The sequence below is a fragment of the Fistularia commersonii genome, chromosome 8, assembly GCF_037954325.1.
Source record: "Fistularia commersonii isolate RoL2024-O1a breed Wild chromosome 8, RoL_Fcom_v1.0, whole genome shotgun sequence".
NCBI classification, from domain to species: Eukaryota; Metazoa; Chordata; class Actinopteri; order Syngnathiformes; family Fistulariidae; genus Fistularia; species Fistularia commersonii.
The window spans coordinates 3,113,177-3,135,547 of record NC_141291.1 but is presented as its reverse complement, the minus strand read 5'-3'; the positions used below and the strand labels follow the sequence as shown (position 1 = coordinate 3,135,547).

The following is a 22,371-nucleotide window of genomic DNA, read 5'->3' as shown; positions in this document are numbered from 1 at the left end:
CAAACATCGAAGAGATCCCGTGTGTCCGTGGCAGCGATTTAAAACCGGACCGCTGGGCCGATGCGGGAAGAATAAACGAGGAGTAGGTTTAAGCCTTTATTGAGCATTGCAGACGCAGGCTGTGTTTATCAACGGCTACAACTCTTACCAAAACACACCGCTGAGCGTGTGTGTGTGTGTGTGTGTGTGTGAGGGTACAGAGGACGTGGACCCACTCTGATTTAAACCCAACCACCCGTGAAGTGCTGGTGGGAAGTAACGACCGTGCTTTTTTGTTTTCAATAAATACCGTACATAAATGAATAAATAAATGAATTAATAAATACATAACAGAACAGTGAGGTTAAAGAATTCATTGCACTGCTGCTTCGTCTCAGGTACCGGAAGCCTTTAGGAGCTGGTTGTCTTAAGTTTGGGTGAACTGTGTTTCTATCAGCTGTTTGGACCTTCAGCGGATGAGCTTGAGGTCTACCAGAGCCTTGGCTGAGGTGAGGGGGTGTGTGGGTCAGTCAACAGCCGAGGTGAGCGGACGCTCTATTCTTCATTGATCCAGTCCATGGAGGTATCGTACCTTTCTCCATCTGACAGATGGGATGAAAACAAGGAGAGAATTTTAGCTTTCCCGCTCGGTTGTGCCTGCTGTTCTACATGATATGACTGGAGGTTATTTAATCTTTTCATTTTACATTTTAAATCCTTAAATCACACAGAGTTCTACAACTGAAATGCTTTCTTTCATTCACCCAGAAGGCATACCGAGTGTTTCAATCTATGCCAGCTTTAATTCGAAAGGGGAAATGAGACCCTGGGGTCAGAACGTTTATCAGGCTGACAGGTAAATATTAAATCTTAAAAGGAAAGTTTAAAAAGAAAAATCAATGTCATCTGATATGCAGGCTGACTTGAAAGAAACTGGTGCATGTCTGGAAAAACAAAATCCAGAGTGATGTTCGCAGCTTAGTGTAGAAACGGCTGACTTTAACGTGCCATCAAGCATCCGTGTTGGAAATCATCAGACTGGAGCTCCTTCGTGACCGAACAGCTAAAAACATGGCCAGAACTTGCTTCCACTCCGCAGGTGGGACGGCAGAGATAAACGGACCTGGGCTTCCACCAACCGTACAGAACTGACTATGTGAGTAAAACCTCCACCTGTCAGTCACTCGTCTGATAAGGGCAAAATATAAGCTAAGAAATGTAACCTATAACAACTGACATTCCTATGTTCTTTCCATCTGGACTTGGAATGAGGATCTCACGTTCTCTCTGGGTTCTGGCTTAAAGCTCGTGGTGTCGCTCACGTAGTCAAACACCTGTCTCTGTGATTTAAACAAATGTCTTTGTTTATCATAACACGAGTTTGTTTGATAAGCCTCTGAAACATTCTGCTTCTTGTCGCCTCGGTGCGGGATTTGACTCAGACTCGCGTACTTACTCAGACACTCCTCTGCACAGCAGCGACAGGAATGCTCTCCCTGGTGTCGGGTCTGAGAAGCCCTGGATGGCGTTCTCTCATGACAGAGCAGGGACATGAGAGGGAACGGGTGTTTTGCGGGGTCGGGGGTTTGTGCAGAGGCAAGTCTGGAAGGAGAGGAAAGGTCTGGACTCTGATGTGAAGCGGCGCTGCGAGCGCAGAGGGCGCAGGGCAGCGGGGAGGCGCTGGGCCCCCGAGGGACCCACACTTTGTCCCGGTCGCCATACTGCCGCAGAGCGCCGCTGTGCCGCTCCGAGCGAACTCTGTTCCAAGTGACATGGGAGGGCACGATGGCCATCACCTGCACAAACGTGGCATTTATGATGTCAAAAAACCTGCAAACACCAAGGACAACACCGTTCAGAAAACATCAGCAGGATCGACGTGCACCTTCTCGCAGCAGGTTCTGCTGACAGCCGCTCTGTACTTGATGCGAGCCCAGAGCTTGTCCCGCTGCCTGAGGAAATAGGGGAACTGCTTCTTCCAGTTCTTGCCCAGCGCCCACGGAAAAATCTCGTACTTGCTTTCCTCCTCATCCTCCTCCATCGTATTGGCGAGGTACCTGGAGCGAGCGCAGCGGCAAGCTTTTGTTTTTGCAGGTTGAATAAAATGGTCGAATAACAGTTGGATTATTTGGGTGAACTTGCAGGCCAATGAAAAAATTCCTCCGGGTGTATTCAGCTAAACTGAAGCCGGATCTTATGAAGTACACGAACACCATGGCCAGGAGATACTGGAAAACAAGACAAGCAGTGTGTTATTTATTGGCCTTCATGTATTCTATTGTTTATTACATTCTACCTTGTCTGAGAGTTTGCAGCAACAGTCCATCCATAAAAAGTCTTGGATGACTTCATCATCTGTAACAAGACATTTCTGTTTATTTAACTTATTTTTTTAATAAACTTTTGCAACCTGAGCGCCTTGGTTCGGGCTGATTCCTGCACCTAACAGCCTGAAGTAAGCCGCCATTTCCCGCCGCTGGATAACGAGCGTCTGGGTGGCCGTCGCCCTGGAGGAGAAGGTCTCCGCGGGCTGCCCTCCGACTCCCCGGGTGAGGGGACCGCCTCTGACGGGGACGCCGCGCCCGCCGCTCGGTTTGATCCGTACGGTTATGGAGGGCGGGGTCCGGCACCGCCTGTGTGTGTGACTCATCCCGCCGAGGTGTCGTCTGCTGCGGGGTTGGGAGGAAGAAGGAACCCGGCAGGTACCTGTTAGCAATGTTAGCACTGACAAAACCGCGCTAGCATAACCGCTAACGTCATAATCAACATTTTTTTTGGCACGAAAAAAGTTGGCTCAACGCTAAACGTTTTTTTTTACAAATATTAGTTCGAGCGGCGGTATGGATGAACATAATCCCAATTTAAAAGCAAATTAAAGGGTGAACCTGTGCGTAACCAGTATGCGGTGACCAGGCTAGCATCGCGCTAATGTTAGCTAGTAGCTGGCTAGCATTATCTCAGTCACCTCATTTTGAAACTGGCGCGGGGGGCGATTCGGCACACCCTTAACTTTGACCGGGATATAGTTTTACTTAAGTTTTATGTAAGAAAAAAAGGCTGATAGTCAGACATAATACGGAAGAGGCAGCGAACCCTTGTTTTAAAATTCACAGTAGGACAGCCGGAAGCGTCGGGAGTGCGCATCTGTTTACCCGCCTCTCGGGAACGCGCAAGGTTTGCGCGGATGATGGCGATCACCTTTAACGTGTCGCGATTTTTATTTTTATCGCTATCGACGGAATACGGCGGCGATGCGAAGGAAACATTACATTTTTTGAAGACGTGGACTTTAATTAAGAACAATCCTGACAACGTGCATTCCTCACTGCTCCGCCGATCCCGCTGGGAGGGGGCGGGGCCAACCCAGCTGACACTGAGCCGAGGGGCGGGGCTTAATCAGTCAGCTGTCAATCACAGGATCAGCTGTCAATCACAGGTATCTAAACGTTTACTTCTCCATTCACAGCTCCTGACAATAAACCTGCAGACTGTTTATAGTGTGCGGGAGGAGGACAGAGAACCTGGAAAGAATCCACCTATGCAGGACGACATGCAGAGAGAACCCGGGTGGTAGAACATGCAGAAAACACGCAAAGAGAACCTGGGTGGGAGAACCTGGAGAACGGTTAATCCAGGGAATGAATGTTTTACACAGAAACACGTCAGATAAACATCAGCAAAGAGAACTATCGACGACTTTTAAGATATTAAAAAGAGCTGAGCTGCTGTTGCTTTATAAGCGAATTTATTTACATGTAGATAGCAAAAGAAGATTATCACGACAGGGAGACCAATGTGCTGTATATGTGTGTGAATCTGCTTCTATTTAGAGCTGAGGCGGGCAATTACTTTTACATTTCTTATTTCATTTTTATGCACGGGCCAACCAGGTATCATTTAAATTGAACAACAAGGACATTGCAATTTAAATATTTACATTTTTTGGCATTTTATTCCAACTTTAAAATCGTTAATGATCATTAGATGCACCGTCATTATTTTACATCCATGCAAAATTTAACAATAAGGGAAAATAAGGAGTTTCTAAAATCAATGTTGATTGAAAATACTTAGGATATTCAAAGAAAATAGTTTGGAGGGCCGGATAAAAAAGCAAAACGTGTCGTAAAATAGGTCTGATTTAGAAGGAGGAGGTTATTTTCCATCTCCGCCTGCTGCTCCACTGAACCGATGCTCGATAGACAAGATTACAAATGCACCAAAGTAAGAGTGAATGAATGAAATATGTCACATGAAACCATCAGTATTTGTTTCAATAGATGCCGCGGCATGCTTCATAAAAAAGTTAAATATAACTTACATATACAGATATATAGATATTTTTTTCTGTGTGTATTTCAAAATGGGAAACTTGAATTTGGCCTCATTTTCTTCTTTTTCGCATGGAAACGGTCCACCGCAGGAGGAGACGCTGTTGTTGTGCCAACTATAAAAAGCTCCCGAAGGCCCGCCCTCATTACTCAAATGAGCTTATGTTCTTATAAGGAGGTGAGTTTTATTTGCCTTAACGTGACATATGCACAAGCCTCCCTAATCCTTTCAGCAGGGCGTCCTTTTGGAAGGCAGTAGGTTTCACGGCACGCTACGAGGACATTTTTTTTAAAATTTTTTATTTAATAAAGATGATCGCCAGCCTGCGGATTTATTTTGCCTGTATCTTTGACAGGTGGAAGTGATTTGGGAAATGGATTTATCACGGACATGTTTTGGCAGCAGCCTCCTGGAAAAGGATCTCATCAGACTCAACAGCCTCTACCATGTGAAAATGACGGATACAGCAGGTGGTTAAGAACCCGGACGAGTCGCTGCATCTTCCACCGTGTCTAGTCAATGCTGCCGAGCCGAAAGAAAAGCAAGCCGCAGTTCTGAATCGACCGAAATGGGCTGCTCGCCGTCGAAAGGCAACGCATTCGGGACGCTGGGCCCCTCCAGGAAAGGGCGGATGTTGCCCCCCGCACCCCAGGAAACCCCCAGAGAACCCCCGTTCGAAACCGGCGAGAAGCAACTTTACGCCGACGGTGACACGAAGGAGCGGAGGACGCACGGCCAAACCCCGGTATCGCAAAGAGAGTCGCACATGACGCCGCAGAAAAAGAAACCCGTGACTGAGCTGACGCCGGAGGTAGCGGTGAGACCGGACATCAACATGCCGCAGCAAAGGAAGGAGAAAATCGGCGACAAGCACGACGTAACGGAGAAGAAGTCCGGCAAAAAAGCGAAGAAAAACACCCGAGGGACGAAGATCACGAAGAAGAGGGAGAAGGAGAAAGAGGACTTGTCGGCGGTGCAGAAAGTCGACTTCCCCGAACCTCTGGTGAAAGCCCACCAAGCTGCGTATGCCTTTTTGAACCCCAGCATAAACAGATACGACGTCGCGCTCGGCCTGCTGGAGCAGGCGACCCAAACCCAGGCCTCCGTGCAGCCGATGGTCGCCTTCATGGCTCTCCGCTACGAGGAGATCACCCAGGTGCTGGAGGAAATGGCGGAGGAGGGCGAGAAAGTGCTGAAGGAAAACGGAGAGCACCTCGCCTGGCCGAGCCCCGAGAAAAACCCCGCGTCGGACGCCGCCGGCGCCGAACCCCCGCCGGATTTGTTGCAGCAGTTGCTTCAGTACACCACGCAGAGGATGCGAAATGTGAGCCAGACCGTCGGCGCTCTGGGGAACTCCGCCTTGGAGGAGGCCGTGGAGTACTTCGCTTCCGTCTCAGACCTGTTAGAGGAGAAACTGAAGGCGAAACGTGCGGCCGAGTCCAGGCTGACGCGGCTACTTTCCCGCATCGAAATGGCCTCGTCGCACAAGCCGGGGCCGGAGGACTCCTCGCTCTTCAGCGAGGACAGCGGGATCGGGGCCGAGAACGAATCGCTGGCCGGATCCGAGAGGAACCATCGACGGGAGAGTTGCGAGTCGACCGGGACGAGCAGGACGACCCCCGTCAGCCCCGCGGGTTTCACCTCCATCAACGTCAGGCAGGGAGTTTTGAAGGAAAAGCTGACGGGTCAAATCAGTCCTAGTGTTTCTCTGACTTCCTTGAACACTTTGGGTTCTACGTGCACGTTGATGGATATAAAAGGAGACTCGTTACTAGGATCGATCTCCTTCGATGAGGTCGAGCCGGATGACGCCGACCGGGACAAGATGGATGAACATCTGAGAGACGGTCAAGCGGTCTTCAGAGAGCGATCGAATTCTTCAGCTTCAAATCCCGAGAAGAGGCTCTCGATATCTCAGAAAATGAAAAATGCCGTTTGTGCAAAGGTAAAATTCATCCCGCCGCTAAACCCCAGTGCCAAACCGAAATTAGCGAGCAGCCCAAAAACGAGTCGGTGCCAGTGGAGTGACGAGAAGGAGCGATCTCCGAAGACGCCCCGGAGAGCGGCGCCTGCTCAGAGAGCGGCGGTCCGAACCTCCCCGGCAGCGAAACAGCGACGATCCCGTTCCGCAGAATCCGTACCGCCAAAAAGGGAGGATCCCATGTTGCTTGAGCTACAACGGACGCAGAAAAATCTGAGCCAGCGGCTGCAGAAAATTAGCAAAACCAAGACGGGCGGACCTGCGAGGACCACGCCGCCGAAACAAGTTCGCGGAAGCTCGCCCACCCAATCTGCGTCGGTGAATCACAGAAATCCATCATTAGAGAGAAACGGCGGCCCTCAACCGCGACACATCGACCAAAAACCAGAAGGGGTCGAGGACGACGAAGAAGACAACAAACCGAAGAATCAGAACATGCCGAAAGGTCCCGTAAAAGCCACGCCACCCCCGAGCCCCCCTCCGTCACCGAGACCGTCTTCGGGCCTGTACAGAGGCAGGAATTCAGTCAAAAAACTGATCGACACCTTCAGTCAAGGGATCGAGGAACTGGACGGCCCTAAAGTTCTCGGACCTCTCAAAGGCGTACGGAAATGCGGCGTTCCCGTGATGCCGGGTCTGGGAAACATGGAGGCCGCGCTCAGCACCGGGAAGACCGGCCTTAGAACAAAGTGCGCTTCATCCGAGAAGATGGACGATTTAGATTTGGATAGTCTTCCTCCACCCGCGTTGGAGGTACTGCTTGACAATTCTTTTGAAAGTGCCCAAAGTCTGTCAGCCGGTTCCAAAGACGAAAGCGCTGCGAAAGCCGGAAAGTCACCTTTAATGAAAAGAACTGTCGTTTCGCAACGATTGAGGGCCTCGGTTCAGTCGGTGTCGGTGCTGCCGAGCAAAGGAGGGCTGAAACAAGGACCCAGGGTCGTCGCCCCGGCGATGCCGAATCAACAAGTCCCGTCCGTGCACCCAAAGTTTAGCCAAGCAGACCCTGAAGCGAATTCAGACCCGGGAAAGGAACGTACCTCCCCCCCGTTCCCACGAGCCAGTAAGACGGCGAACCCGAAGCACCCGTCCGAAGCTCAGGCGGAGAAAGCGACGGCTCGCCGCAGGGTCACGATGAAGTGCGTCGGTCAAGAAGACTCCACGGACGTCGAAGCGGACGGCGAGCCTTCAGCGCCCAGCCTTAACACTAACGTATCTACAGTGCCTCCCTCTTCAGCAGCCAGCAGGCCGCCGGCTTCCCCGCTGGCGTCCAAAGGACGAATGCTACCGTCCACACCTTCCGCTCCGAGCACGAGCCACCGAAGACTTCCGAGTCCCAACAGGAGGCAACCCACGCCGCCCTCCGCCACGAGCCCCGTCAACAGAAATCCACCCACTCCACCGGACGCCCAGCGGAGACTCCCCAGCCCGCCGGCTACGAGGCAGAACCTTTTAAACTCGTACCCTTTCAAGGCGCCTTCTCCGCCAGCGTCGCCCAAAGTACACAGGTTGTCAAGGGAAAACAGCGCCGAGGAGTCCCGGATCGGTAACGCGCGATCCGTCTTCTGTCCGGCCTCGCCGTCTTTGTTCGAAGCCCACTCCTGCGCGCCGCCCCAAGCCTGGACCTCGGCCGGGGTTTCTTTCCTTTCGCGGCCCTCCGGGAACCGCGGGAGGCTCCCCGTGTCGGTTGGAGGACCTCGGCCGTTCATCCGGCGAAGCCATTCGGAGCGTCGACCCAGCTTGAGCCATCCGCCGCCGTCGCCGGGCGTCTCCGCGGCCGAGACCTGCGGGAGCGAGCCGGCGCTGTGGTCGCAGGGGTGAGTTTTTAACATTCATCTCACAACACATCTCACATCTCACCTTCAGACGAGGGCGGGATGATTCCTCGCCGGCATCCTGTGCTTTTCATTTCTTGCCTCGTGCGAATGCTTTGGTATCTGCGCTGACTCACGAAGGTCCTTTTTGGCCCTTTCCGAGGTCAACCGTGGCTTCTATGAGCTTCCCTTCAGTACCCGTAGCCGTCCGGCTCATGATCTGTAAAACATGGTGGCCGTCCTTTGTGTTTTCCCACTGCAACCCCTCCCAGAGCGCACACGCTGCTCAAACGGCAGTACCAAACTTGAGTTAATTACGGCACGCTTTGGGTCTTACAGGCTCTCCGATGAACCGTCCCGGGAGGATGAAGTATGGGGCGGCCAATCGGATCTCAGATGGACGCCTCGGTCGGCGTCTCACCCGGACCTGTGTGTTGTTGGACAGTCCCTGCACAGAAACTAAAGGGCCCCGGTGACAGGAGGCAGGATTATGGATTAGCCAGCTTTGCAGGGATTTCAGGTGATTGTGTTTACTCGACCGGGGAAGAGCGGGAGAAGAAATTCAATGCCGGGGAAATGTTTATTTATTTTCATTTATGAAGTTCGAGTGCGTCTCCGTAGGGTTTACTCAAACATGCTCTCGCACTCCAGAGAAGAATATCGGCACAGATTGACATCTACAGCCGGCTGCTTAGAGCTTCACGGGTTACATAACCAGAATTTACAGGCCCCGAGTCTTTTCACAAACAAATATCCGGCAATTCTGCAAATACCGACTCACAATAATAGTATATTATTACTCCGCTTGGTCAATATCCCCGAGGTTTCGCTATATCCGTTAACCTTATTATGCCAGTCCTTGAATTGTGTCGACAAAGCGCGCACTTTTTGCAGCAGGGTGTCGTTTCCAGCCGACGCTCTCCAGAGTGCGGCGACGTCTCTCGATTCTCCAAACATCGTTTGTTAATAAAAGAAAGCCACGATCGACTCCTCCGCGGGTCCGTCGTTTCTACGCCTACGTAGTCATCGATATACAAGAACACGGTGACATTTCTCTGATGGGAAAAAGATATTCTTAAGATGACCCTTATGTTAATCATTTGGGTTCAAAAACGTCCACGCGGTGCGCGCTGTTTTTGATCGATAATGCCGATGATTCGTAATGTGGTGGGAAGCGAGCGCGGTTCTTTTTGGATTTACAGTTCTAATAAGAATCCACCGATGTTATTTGATTTTATTACATCAAGACACCGGCAGCTTTCTCCTTTTAATCGATGCTATAAAACTCTTCTGTCTGCACAATGTCATCTCATTCATTCATTCATTCATCATTTGTAAAGCTCATCCTGCGCTCAGGCTCCCCCGGGCGGCGCCGGAGCCGCCGCCAGTCCATCTCAACCGTTCATCCTCTCATTCACATGTTCCGGATCATGCGGGGTCTCCAGTGAACCTCCTGCATGTTTTTGGACTGTCGGAGGAAAACCGGAGAACCTGGAGGAACCCCACGCAGGAGAACATGGAGTTTGAATCCAACCTTCTTGCTGTGAGGCAGAAGTGCTAGCCAACGTAATCTCCTGTTGCCATATTTAACAGAATAGATGGATGTCGGGGTAGAGCAGTACAGAGGAGGCCAGAGGGAGCTGCATTGTGTTTTTGTAGATCTAGATCAAGCATATGACAGGGTGCCATGAGAGGAACTATGAAGTGGCCGAGAAGTATGTTAGACTGGTGCAGGACATGTATGCTCGCTGTGACACGGCGGTACGGTGTGCCGTAGGGGTAACAGAGAAGTTCAAGGTGCAGGTGGGACTCCATCAGGGATCAGCTCTGAGCCCCTTCTGGTTTGGAGTGATGATGAACAGGCTGACAGATGAGGTTAGACATGTATCTCCATGGGCCATGATAGTGTAGTGACCATCTGTAGTGAGAGCAGACAACAGGTTGAGGAAAATCCAGAGAGGTTGAGGTATGCTCTGGAAAGGAGAGGAATGAAGGTTAGTCGCAGCAAGACAGAATATATGTGTGTGAACGAGAGGAGCTCAGGTGGAACGGTGAGGCGACAGGGAGTGGAGATCGAGAAGCTGGAGGATTTCAGGTACTTAGGGTCCAACAGTCCAGAGCAACGGAGAGTGTGGAAAAGAGGTGAAGAGACGGGTCCAAGCAGGTTGATAGAAGACGCTCAGCCAGAATGAAAGGAAAGGTGAACAAGACAGTGGTGAGACCAGCAATGACAATGACCAAAAGACAGGAGGCAGAGCTGGAGGTCGCAGAGATCAAGATGTTGAGGTTCTCTTTGGGAGTGACCAGGATGGATAGGATCTAGAATGAGTCCAACAGAGGGACAGAACATGTTAGATGTTTTGGAGATGGTTGGGTCATGGACAGATGAGGGATAGTGAATATATGGGCAGACAGATGCTGGAATTGGAGCTGCCAGGCAAGAGGTCTGGAGGAAGACCAAAGAGAAGATTTATGGACGTAGTGAGAGAGGATATGAAGGTAGTTGGGATGAGAGAGGAGGATACAGAGAATAGGGTTGGATGGAGAAAGTTAATTCGCTGTGTCGACCCTTGAAGGTAAAAGCCGAAAAGACAAGAAGAAGAAGAAGAAGAAGAGATGGATGTTGTGGATTTAATGCTTAAAAAGTGCTTGACCTCGAACTGCGTTGCTCCATCTTGTTTGTCATCCAAGGCTGTTCCTTCTTCTTCCAGAAGACAAATTCTATCATGTCACTTTAGTTTCAGGACGTCTCTACCTGAGCCCGTCCCCCCGCCTGCAACCCCGATGGCCGTCCAACTCGGCGGGCGAAGGGACATTGTTGACGCGACACGCCGTCCTGGTCATCGGAGTGCGCCGTAGGGAAAACACTGCGGTAACCCGGAGTGCTGGAATAATACAACCCGAAAGGAGCAGCGCGCCAGCAGAACTGCTCGATGCGGTGGCCTTAGAATGGTCTCCACGGCAACAGGGCGCAAAATAATGAGACGGTAGAAACATTCCCGTGTCCTTGCGGTCGATGAATGTTTGAACGAGTTCGCCCCTTCGAATGATAAGATAAGATAAGATAAGATAAGAACAACTTTATTAATCCCGAAGGAAATTGTTGTGCCAGAGTTACAGAAAATATAACAGTAATAAATAGTAAAAAGAAAAGGCAGAATTAGAAATAAAATAAACTATAAACTATAAAGTGTCTCAGTGAAACTATAAAGTGTCTTAGTAACAAGTGAGGTAAGGAGTGCACAATAGTATGATAAAGGAAAAATTGTCGTGTACTGTTATGAAATGAAATATTGCACGGTTCTGAATATTGCACAGAATGGTTACACACTTTTGGACCGAGTGATTCGGGGGACCGCGAACACACACACACACACACACACACACACACGGTGTCGTGCACGACCTGCTGAGCCAACACTGTTTGGACGCAGAATGCTACCTAGCTTGGGTTAAATAGAAAACACCAGCGGGGAAGAGGAGGCTCACAAAACCTTTTTACCAAAAGTGACATTTTCTTCAACCTTCCGCCAACAAACGTGGAGATTTTTCAAGGTGAATATTCGAGACGCGGCCGATGAACATGCTGTTTTATTGAGATAGAAATAACCGAGGTGGACGCCTCCTGTCAGTGGAGAGAGGGACGTACATACATGGAGACGTGTCTGAATAGGGGTTTGAATAAAAACACCAAATGTGCTCCAAAAATGAAGAAATTATTTTACATATAGCAGCGAAAACTCTTCCTCAGATGCTTACCAGAGATATATTATTGTGGTGCAATTTTTAAAGGGAATGATCGCTCCTTTTTCTATTTAGCATTTTTGGGGGATTTTGATATCAGCGTATTTAACTAGACATTCAAATCAGATCTAGGATGTGTTATTTTAATGTTTCCTTTATTTTTTGGAGCAGTGTATACAGGACTGTTTCAGAAAAATAGAATATTGTGATAAAACTCTTTACCGTCTGGAATGCAATTAAAAAAACAAAAATTACTTTCTCATGATATTCTAATATTTTGAGATGGGATTTTTGAGTTTTCTTAAGATGTAAGCCATAATCAGCAATATTAAAATAATAGAAAAGGCTTGCAATATTTCAGTTGATTTTTAATGAATCGAGAACGTATGAGATTTTTTTTTTTTGTAATTGCATTACAGAAGATAAAGAACTTTATCACAATATTCTAATTTTCTGAGACAGACATATATATATATATATATACATATATATATATAAATATAAATATAGGTATGTTTTATCGTACGCTGCAACCTTTGATCACGAATGTTTTAGTTTCCAAATCTGTACATATGTGAAAAAGTATCAGTTTCTTAGTTCTCATCTCAAAAAAAGTTGAAATTAATATTAAAATTGTTAATGCGACATGATACAAGACGCGCTGAAATACTTCGCCATTGAATGATCATGTGACTGATTCCCCTTTTTTTTTCATGTCATATTAACATTTAAACATTATCTTCAACATTTTTTTCGAGACCAGACCCAAAGAAAGTGATACTTTTTCACATACTGAATGTACAGATATGGAAACTAAAATAATTGAAGGGTTTCAGCATACACTATAATATATTGACGATATAAAAAAATAAAATGAAATTAAAAAAAGGAGGGAATCAATCACATGATCACTCCCTTTAAAAATGGCGCTACAATAACATGTTTTTTCACACATCTCTGGTAAGCGTTTAAGACAGAGCCTATGTTCGCTTCGAGACGTTTTTCTGTACTATATGTAAAATAAGTATTTATTTTATTACATGGGTTTGAAAACAATCAATATTTTTTAATTTTCATTGTGCAGGCACACTGAAATATTGCAATGAGAGCTCCCGGCTCGGGGCATGTACAGTTGTTTTTTTAATTTTATAAAAATAAAAGTTATTTACATAGTGTGTTGTTATATACATGATGTGGATGGTGTGAAGGGTGATGGATATGATAAATATTAAAGTGCGAATATTAAAGATATCGTCTCATTTGGGGGGAGGATGGAGGTGTCAGCAGGGGGGTCTTGTATTAGTGTGTGAGAAAAGATAAAATATACTTTATCGATCTCCATGGGGGAAAGTATTTAGTCACAGCAGTGTAACAGTTATGGTATCAATAAATATAAATAGAGAGACAATCAGAAGACTATTAAAAGACGGTAAATACGTCCACGAATAGATAACAGAGAAAAGAACAACATCAAGGATACGAATTGACAACAGAAGGGGGGGAAAATAAATAAAAGCCAGCAAGGATGAAAAGGATAGGAACATAAACGGTATGATATTGCACACATCTGCTTACAAAAGAATGGTTTATAAAAATAAAAATAATCCAACGAGGTAGGAAAAGTGTCCTGATAAGGTGCCTTGCAGTAATCCAAGTAGAATAAAGTGTCCTGATTTGACTGTCCGGTGTTATGGAAGAGTCGTTTAGTGCAGTAGTTATCTAGGATTGTGCAGTCAGTATTTGGACCCGTTTCCCCACAGTAAAGAAAATAGACAACCAAAACGACAACTAGGGTAGGAACATAATCAGAGTGACAATAGCAATGACAAAAATAAACAAAAGTAAACAGGATGTGAATGGGCTGAGACCAACAAGGAGAAAAATAGGCGGTAGAGTTAGAGCAGGACATGTATGCTTGAGTGAGGTAGTGAGGTTGTGGTAGCACAGATGTGCTCCGTCCAGACTGCTGTTCTCCAGTCTGAAGGCCGTGGGCGCAAAGGGTCGTCTGAAGTTCTGCACCGGGGCGGGATGAGCCGTAGGCTGAACGAGCTGCCTATTGGCCAGCTCATGGTGCAGGGGGTGGGATTGTTCAGTATAGCTCCCCGTTTGTCCTTAGCCCTCCCCAAGGCCACCGATTGAAGATGGTCCAGGTTCACTCCTACCTCTGAGCGGGCTTTCCTCAAGCGCTTGTTGAGCTTGTTGACCTCACCAGTCCCGGCACCGCCCCACCGGCACACTATAGCCAAGAAGAGTACACTGTCTACCATAGACTGGTAGAAGGTAGAAGTAGCTCAAACTATCAAGATCCAACATACAATACGGCATGTTTTCAGGTCATAGAACTGGAGCACAGGTATGGTATTCACCGGTCCCTTGAACCAGCCCAGTACCACTCAACGTCTCCTTCTTAAAGGTTCCCGAGTGGTGCAAACTCTCATTAGGCTAATGAACTCAAGTGCACTTTGCCCAGAAATCTCATCAGTACAAGTTTGCCATTTCTCAGGCAGCTCCGCAACAACTCTGATTTTCTCACTGCTGTTCTCACTCTGTGTTTGCCCGATGTAAGTTCAAGATTTATGTTCGTCACTTCTTTTTTTGGAGTTGTCTCAGCCGTGCTCATTATCACCCCTCCACCCCACACTTGGGTTCCATCCATGAAGTTCACAACTCCCTCCGGGTCTCCAAGCCTCCGTGCATTTTTGGCAAACTTTGGGAGAGGACGAGATAACGAAATTAAGTCTCTTGGATCTGAATCGTCCAAATGTCGTGTTAACAGTTCATCACTTGGAACTGTCTTCACCAAGTAGTCTGTGCCAAAATGTGTGATTTGCATTCAAATTGCATCTGGCAACTCCTTCTACCACTTCTTCCACTGTCCTCGCGGGTACTTCTTCTCTCTCGATTGCCTTCTTTAAGTCCCGGAGGTGGATGCGGACTCTTACTGTTTCGTTGGGTGTTTGGCCAGTGACACATCGTTTGCCCGGTCGGTCGGTTTCGTCCGTTTTTCCGACTTCCTGCGTTCTTTCCAGTTCTGTTTTTCCTGTTGGATGGATGGATGACAGGAGAACCAGAGGGATGCGACCTCATCCAGCGAACACATCCTTGTATTCTGTCAGAAAAGCCGCTTTTGTATCTTTGTGTACTTTTATCATTCCCGCGGTATCTCAGGCAACAATCTTTGTGTTCAATGTCCAGCTCAATGGCTCCCCTTTGTGGCAAGAGTGCGGCACTGATTTGACTTCCAACATTTCAAACCATCGCACCATTTTCAAAATCTCACTCTCGCTGGGTTCAACAGCACCAATAAATGTCTTGTTTTCATTCATTTGTGATCCAACTCCTCTTCAATGTTTCCCAACCTTTTTTGAGTCGCGGTACATATCTTACATTTGAAAAATCACAAGGCAATAAATATGTCAAACAGGTTTTTTTTATGAAATAGAATGGATCTGTAGTCTCAATTTACTTACTCAATGTGAAATCTAGCCCCGTTTGTTCGAACACAAAGCTAATATTCTTGCAGGAACCGAGAAGAGACACACATAAAGATCTCATTCAACTGCTCTGAGTCTCCCTATTTTCTGTTTTTATCACAGTCATGCTTGAAAGTCCCAGCTCACAAAGGTATGTTGTGGAGAAAGGGAGCAGAGCTGAAATACTGTAGCTCTATTTGCCAGAAAGGGAAACTCCTTAGCAACAGTCAGCCAGGTGGAGCCTCATTCACTACCTGTTGCCATCTAGCGGAAGAGCATCTAATTGTTCTGGCTGTCGCTGCGTGCTGCCCATACAGATAAACCTACGAAGACGCATTATTTCTTCCTTTCTTTTGGGCTTTTCCTTTCAGGGGTCGCACAGCGAATCAACCTTCTCCATCTAACCCGAGTCTCTGTATCCTCCTCACTCACACCAACTAACCTTGTATCCTCTGTCACTGCATCCATAAATCTTTTGTTTGCTCTTCCTCTGGTCAAGGGGTGTCAAACGTACGGCCCGCGGGCCAGTACCAGTCCACCAGGGGGTCCATTCTGGCCCTTGGAATAAATCCATAATTTGAAAAATACAGTTTTCAGTTCCTAAATTGTCTGCAAGGGGTGCAACATTAGCAACATGGCACAACACTGTGACTCAGAACTTACATCAGATGGCGGCAATGTGACGTCCAGGTCTGACAATAGCATTTTGTCTTATTGTTAGAAATGTACCTGCTTTTCCTTTTGGCCCCGACACCCTCATCAGCAAGAAAAAAGAGAAAAGTTGACATGGACTGTAGAGTTTTCCAAGAAATACGGACCACTTCGTATTTGTTTGTTGAGGTAAATAAGAAACCTGTATGCTCGGTGTGGACGCAGCAGAACTGAGGCATCGTGTCGTTCAAATTGCACTATTTTTTCCTGCTCTCCTTCACACTAAAACAAAGGAAAATTTTTGACTTTTGTTGCTTCTAAGTTACTATGCTCTTAGTCCACTGGTCCGACACTCGGGCTAATGTGTCTGCTAGCACTGTTGTTCGAGCTTTCGCGAAAGCCGGCATCATTTCCGAGGAGCTGCACAGCTCAGAAAGTGACTCTGACGGTGAAGAAAGTAAACCTGGCATGTTTGACGGAGATTTAGCGCAGCTGTTCAAATCAGAAACAGAGGATGAGGACTTCGATGGGTTCGATTAATGACGATTACCGGTAAAATAATGTTAATACCGAACTCACTTTAGCTCTTTAAATAGGCAAACTTTTATGCTTGTGTGTTTGTGTTGTTGTTGCAAGGCGGGCGTAGTAGAGGACACCATGAGAACGTTAAAGGAGGAAGTGTGGGCGTGGATTGTATATAAAACCCGCGCCTTATAATCAGGTGCGCCTTATAATCAGGTGCGCCTTATGTGTGTGTTAAATACAGTAATGGCACACATCACTGAGACTGCGCCTTTTAGTACGGTGCGCCTTCTGGTCGTGAAAATACGATATATCTAATATCTGTAGATCCGTCAAGTTGCAATGCAACTTTTCCAGAACACTATTTTCAATGCCTGCAGCCGTGTCATCAAAACGTCTGGAAATGGTATTTCAGCGCGATAGTTGGGCTATTTATTTATATTATCATATCTATCTTATCTTTAACAGTGCCAGAGCGTTTCTCCTACGATGATTTTCGCAGGCTGGTAGTATTAATGTCTCCGCTACGGATTTAACGTCGGATTTGGCAAGTTTGTCGCTAGCTTTCAGAGCTTTCTCACTCATCTTGGTGGTGTTTTCTTCCACAACGCTGCCTGTTTATGCGCATGAACAAAATGTTCCTTGTTGTTATCTTAAAGTGAAGGGTGTTTAGTTTGGAGATGGTGTTTAAGTTTGTTTGCTTTGCGCTGTTGGACAGCTTTTCCCGGCACACCAGACACAACAGAGTCGGCTCGATCGGCTCCCCAGTGAAAGTGAATCCAAACTCAATATAACTTTCATCGCATTGTGTCGAGCTCACCTTTTTTACTTTCTTTTGTCCGCTGCTCATACTTGGGCTGTCATCCGGGTCAGATTGTTCTTCGGTACCTGAGGGACCGACTGCTTTTTCTTTTAAAATATTTATCCGTGGCGTATCGCTGCCGCAGTTTCACAAGAGGCATCAATAAATCCTCTGCTGTTTGAGCAGCAGCGGGAAGATACTCAGCTTCGTTCACTACCTGTTGCCATTAATTGTTCTGCACATTATTTGCATTGAATCGATAATTTTTGGACCAATTGGATGAAAGTGGGCATTTTTCAACAGCACAGCGGTTGGGAAACGCTGAAATAGAGACTCGTTAGTTGTATGTCTCAATACCATTTCCATCGTTTAGTGTCCGCTAAACGACTCAAAGCACGCTGCGCTTTAGCTCAACTATTCTCAAGTGAACGTTGAGATGAATTATGAATGATCCTATGATGTTAGTGGGAGTTGTTACTCCCTTTTTCTGCTCCGCACCCAGAAATGTTTAATTTGTCACATTACCAATGAGGCCTTTGGGTTTTTATAACGCTCTGTAAATCCAGGAAGTAACAACGAAGATGACGATCAGGAAGAGGAAGAAAAGCAACAGTGTCCTGGTGAAGGACAAAGGAGCTAGTGGCGGATTTCAGGAAACAAAGGTCCCACCTGAACCCGGTCACCATCAGGGGTACAGTAGTGGACAGTGTGGATGACGACAAGTACCTGGGTGTCCACTTGGACAATAAACTGGACTGCACTGTGAACACCAATGCCATCTTTAAAGGATGAAAAGGATAACATGATGTGCCTCTCAGCTGTGTGGGATCTTCACATACCTCTTTAACCTGAGCCTGATCCAGATGGTTGTCCCTGCCCGGTGGACAACCTCATGTCTGGTCCCAGTGCCAAAGTAGAAGCATCCCAGCACACACAGCGACTACAGACCAGCGGCCCTGACTTCACACGTCATGAAGTCGCTGGAGAGGCTCGTCCTGAGGCAACTCCGTAATGTTGTCGGACCTTCGCTGGACCCCCTGCTGTTTGCATACCAGCCCCGGATTGGTGTGGAAGACGCCATCATCTTCCTGCTGCACAGAGTCTACACCCACCTGGAGGAGGCAGGAAGCATTGTGAGAGTCATGTTCTTTGACTTCTCCAGTGCTTTCAACACCATTCGACCTGCCCTGCTGAACAGGAAGCTCCTGGACATGCGGGTAGATGCTCCACTTGCGGCCTGGATCAACAACTACCTCACAGGTCGGCCGCAGTACGTGAGGCTGGGAAACATCACGTCGGACACCATTGTGAGCAGCACGGGAGCGCCACAGGGGACGGTCCTGTCTCCCTTCCTGTTCGACTTCAGGTTCTCCTCGCAGTCCTGCCACCTGCAGAAATTCTCAGATGACTCTGCCATCGTGGGCTGCATCAACGGAGGCCAGGAGAAGGAGTACAGGAGCGTGGTGGACAGGTTTGTGGAGTGGTGTGGACTGAACCACCTGCAGCTCAATGTGACTAAGACCAAGGAGCTAGTGGTATTTCAGGAAACAAAGGACCCACCTGAACCTGGTCACCATCAGGGGTACTGAAGTGGACATTGTGGACACCTACAAGTACCTGGGTGTCCACTTGGACAATAAACTGGACTGGACCTTGAACACCAATGCCATCTTTAAGAAGGGTCAGAGCCGTCTGTTCTTCCTCAGGAGGCTCAGATCTTTCAACATCTGCAGGACCATGCTGCAGATGGTTCACCACTCGATGGTGTCCAGCGTCATCTTCTACGCTGTTGTGTGCTGGGGCAGCAGGCTCAAGACAGCTGACACCAACAGACTCGACAAGCTCATCAGGAGAGCTGAGTCTGTCCTGGGAGTGGAGCTGGAGTCTGTTGTGCAGGTGTCAGAGAGGAGGATGCTGAGGAAGCTCCTCAGCATCATGGACAACGTCCATCACCCCCTGCATGCCACACTAACGTCCTGTCAGAGTGCCTTCAGTCGTAGACTGATACCACCAAGGAGCTCCACTGAACGCCACAGGAGGTCTTTCCGACCTGAGGCTATAAGACTTTTTAATTCCTCTCCCTTCAGCCGCAGGGAATCTCAAAATCTTTGTACTTAAGACCTTAAGACACTTTATAGCCTTGACTTGTTACTTTGACACTTTATAGTTTCATTTGTAATTCTTATTCTCCCCCCTTTTTTTTATACTGTTTATACAATTTCCTACTATTATTTATTATTGTTATGTTTTACTTGGAACTCTGGCACAACAATTTCCTTCGGGATAAATAAAGTTGTTCTTATCCTTACTCTTATTCTTAATCTTATTCTTAAATCTGTCACTGTGCTGAGGAACGTCCAACACCTACATGCGCTCTTTGGGAAATCGCCACAGCCAATCATTCTTGCATCACCTTATTGAGATTTCTTTCATTTGAGCGAGTCTCATTGTGGAAGATGTGAGTCTCCATCTTGACGGAGAATACGTTGTCTGCTGTCAACTGTGGTGATGACCTCTTTGGTGATCTCTGCGCAGGAGAACCACCTCCTGAGGTCAGGAATCCGCGGTCCACCTTCACCTGGAGGTCAAGGGCAACTCCTTTGGTGTCGATATTCTGGCTGGAGAAGAAGGAACCACCTTTGACAAACCGGAGAGACCGTCAGTGAGCCGTGGAGGAGTTCTTTGAAACAGTCTTTGGCCTACATACGACCCCTTGCTGAGATCTGTCCAAAGACGGATAGCATACATGCAGATCCGACATCAACAACCGACCTATCCAGGGTCTGTAGACCCAGCTCAGGGCCTCGCAACCAATGGGCTTCTTCTGTTTGACACAATCTACATATAGTTACAGTTCTACATACCAGTTTAGATTCCGTTTTGAGTTGTCCCAAATTCGTACCTTTACTCCCTAAATGGCACATGTATGACATTGTATGACACAACAAGCACGCTGAACCCGGTCGCCGCTCAAGTCACTCATTAACATAATGATCCCTTTCGACTTGGACCGTCTCCGATCCCGACATCGGACAACGGCGTTTACCTGCGGTATTCTTTCAAAACCATACATACAATGGAATGTAGAAATGCGTCGATGATTCAGACTTTACACATCGATGGCCGGATTGCAAAACCTCCTATCTGAAAAAAACACTATTTTCAGGAAATGAAAAAAACGGTTTCATTTGATTACAGTATGATCTTTGTTAAAGAGATTCAAGAATATCATATTAATCACAGACTATATTTCTATGTTGTAATTTAAAAATACATAGCATGTATTTTTACCACTGACAATGCAGATAAGTGATTTTTTTCCAAATTTTTTTCTGCTACATTGTGCACATAGGAGTTTTGTCATGTGACATGTATGTCAAAAGAAAGGGCGGGATTATCTTGCAAGATAGACTGAAAATGTGGAGCCGTCCCATTTCTCACCATTCAATGAAAAAAAACCCAAATCGAAAAATTTGCAGATGGGAGGTTTCGCATTCCGGGCGTCAATACGGACAATACAAGGTTGGAAAGATTTGTTTATTAGCCGTTTTCCTGTGCAATTGCCTGTAGCTGTAGCCTTCCATGTCCAACCGTGGGCTGCTTCCTCCTGATCTTCTGCTGGTTCAGTTGCCCCGAATCAAAAGGCAGAACCCCTATAATCAGGATGCTAATGATGGCCGATCTGCTTTGCCGTCCTGCCTGGTCCACCTTGGGGTTTCTTTGTGTTCACCTGGGGTTCTCCTCAGCCGAGGAGACTTTTCTCTATTTGACATCCAACAAGGTGATTACAGAGACGTACCAACTCATATCCAAGGCAATTACATGATGTAAACCTAATTTCTCTCTTGTTTGTTGAATGCTGGTTTCTTAGTTCCCTGCAGTGCCTTGAAAGAGGATGTCCTCAGGCGGTGGAGAACCCGCCCAGTGCAACTTAACAGAGCTTTTACAACTTTGTTTGACGGATCCCGGCAATTCCAAATGAATGCATCTGAACCGGAACGGAGTCGGACTGCCACTCACGACAACAAGAACTTGTCGGTCGCCACAGCAACCGCCTCGGCTCTCGGTCCACCCTCTGGAAGCTCCTCCATCATCGGTGACAGCAGCAAAAGCGGCAGCGGGTTCACACAGTGCAGCGATGCAATCTCTGGTATGCCGCTATCCGAATAAAGGTAACCATTCACCTTCAGTGCGAAAGGCTGTTTGTCTCCATGACTCGAGTGAATAAGAAGGTGAACGGTTGTATGTTCTTACGTGATGGGCGACGGGATTATTTGCCCTTGACTTCTCCCGTCTGCAGGGAGTCAGTTCGTCCTCCACTAGGTGTCAGTGAAAGTCCACATGCTTGGATTTCCCATTCCGGAGGAAATCTTCACTGATAATGAGCAAATAAAAATATATTAAAAAAGTACACTTTTTATCAATGATAATATACTTGACAAATGATAATATAATTCCATATTTAAGTGCATTTATTTTTTATATATATATTTTATATCTATATTTCATATTATTTTATATTTACATTTATAATATATAATATATTATATTATTATTTATATTTTATATTTATATTTCATTTTTTATATATATATATATATATACAATATAAAATAATATATTATCATAAATAATGATAAATAATACGATTAGAATTCAGTTCAAACTCTCACAATAGGTATTTTTCCAGGGGCGATGTATTTTTGGTCATCTAAATTCAGATTGTGTTTTCTATTGATTTACATCTTCAAAAATCTTAAGATTTATTTCAATAAATTAGTTCATTTATTAATTAAATAATCTAATTAGATAAATTAGAATAAATATGCGTTGGTAGCAGCCTTTTTTTTTCCTATAAACTGGAGTTACTGGACCTTCATATATCAAGAAATAAGATACAGGGAGCTGCTACGTGGGTTAATCCTCATACCGGCGGGATGTAAATGTGTGCTGATTCAGCCCGTTAATAACCTGCCAGGATCCTGGAGCTGATCGCGTATCAATGAAAGGAAGGTTTTCCCCGTCGTGGCGCCTGATTGGGTTTGAGGGATCGGCCGAGCCGGAGGGTCCGACACT

The 22,371-nt window shown here is 46.8% G+C and overlaps 2 protein-coding genes across 3 annotated transcripts; one reads left to right on the top strand and one right to left on the bottom strand.

The window, feature by feature from the left end:
• Window positions 1-249: 249 nt before the first annotated feature.
• On the bottom strand, window positions 250-7,796 carry spdya (speedy/RINGO cell cycle regulator family member A). Its single transcript, XM_086150481.1, has 4 exons — window positions 7,754-7,796; window positions 1,865-2,207; window positions 1,436-1,775; window positions 250-581 (listed from the first exon to the last, which is right to left on the bottom strand). Exons 2-4 carry the CDS (start codon window positions 2,018-2,020, stop codon window positions 535-537), a joined length of 543 nt encoding a protein of 180 aa, XP_086006607.1. The 5' UTR covers window positions 2,021-2,207; window positions 7,754-7,796; the 3' UTR covers window positions 250-534.
• pcare1 (photoreceptor cilium actin regulator 1) lies at window positions 4,352-21,296 on the top strand. Of its 2 annotated transcripts, none has more exons than XM_086150479.1 (2): window positions 4,352-8,106; window positions 21,167-21,296. In XM_086150479.1, exons 1-2 carry the CDS (start codon window positions 4,880-4,882, stop codon window positions 21,228-21,230), a joined length of 3,291 nt encoding a protein of 1,096 aa, XP_086006605.1. In that variant the 5' UTR covers window positions 4,352-4,879; the 3' UTR covers window positions 21,231-21,296. The 2 variants fall into 2 exon arrangements, with proteins under 2 accessions (XP_086006605.1, XP_086006603.1); XM_086150477.1 differs by lacking the exon at window positions 21,167-21,296 and adding an exon at window positions 8,443-12,303.
• The last annotated feature ends 1,075 nt before the right edge of the window (window positions 21,297-22,371 follow it).

What these genes read in the sequence shown, in the direction of transcription:
- spdya (XM_086150481.1), bottom strand. Translation starts at nt 2,020, where the DNA reads ATGGAGGAGGATGAGGAGGAAAGCAAGTACGAGATTTTTCCGTGGGCG. An exon ending in GCAGAACCTGCTGCGAGAAG is followed by an intron (nt 1,776 to 1,864) that starts GTGCACGTCGAT and finishes ACGTTTGTGCAG; the next exon opens with GTGATGGCCATCGTGCCCTC. An exon ending in CTGTGCAGAGGAGTGTCTGA is followed by an intron (nt 582 to 1,435) that starts GTAAGTACGCGA and finishes CCCATCTGTCAG; the next exon opens with ATGGAGAAAGGTACGATACC.
- pcare1 (XM_086150477.1), top strand. Translation starts at nt 4,880, where the DNA reads ATGGGCTGCTCGCCGTCGAAAGGCAACGCATTCGGGACGCTGGGCCCC. An exon ending in CCGGCGCTGTGGTCGCAGGG is followed by an intron (nt 8,107 to 8,442) that starts GTGAGTTTTTAA and finishes TGGGTCTTACAG; the next exon opens with GCTCTCCGATGAACCGTCCC.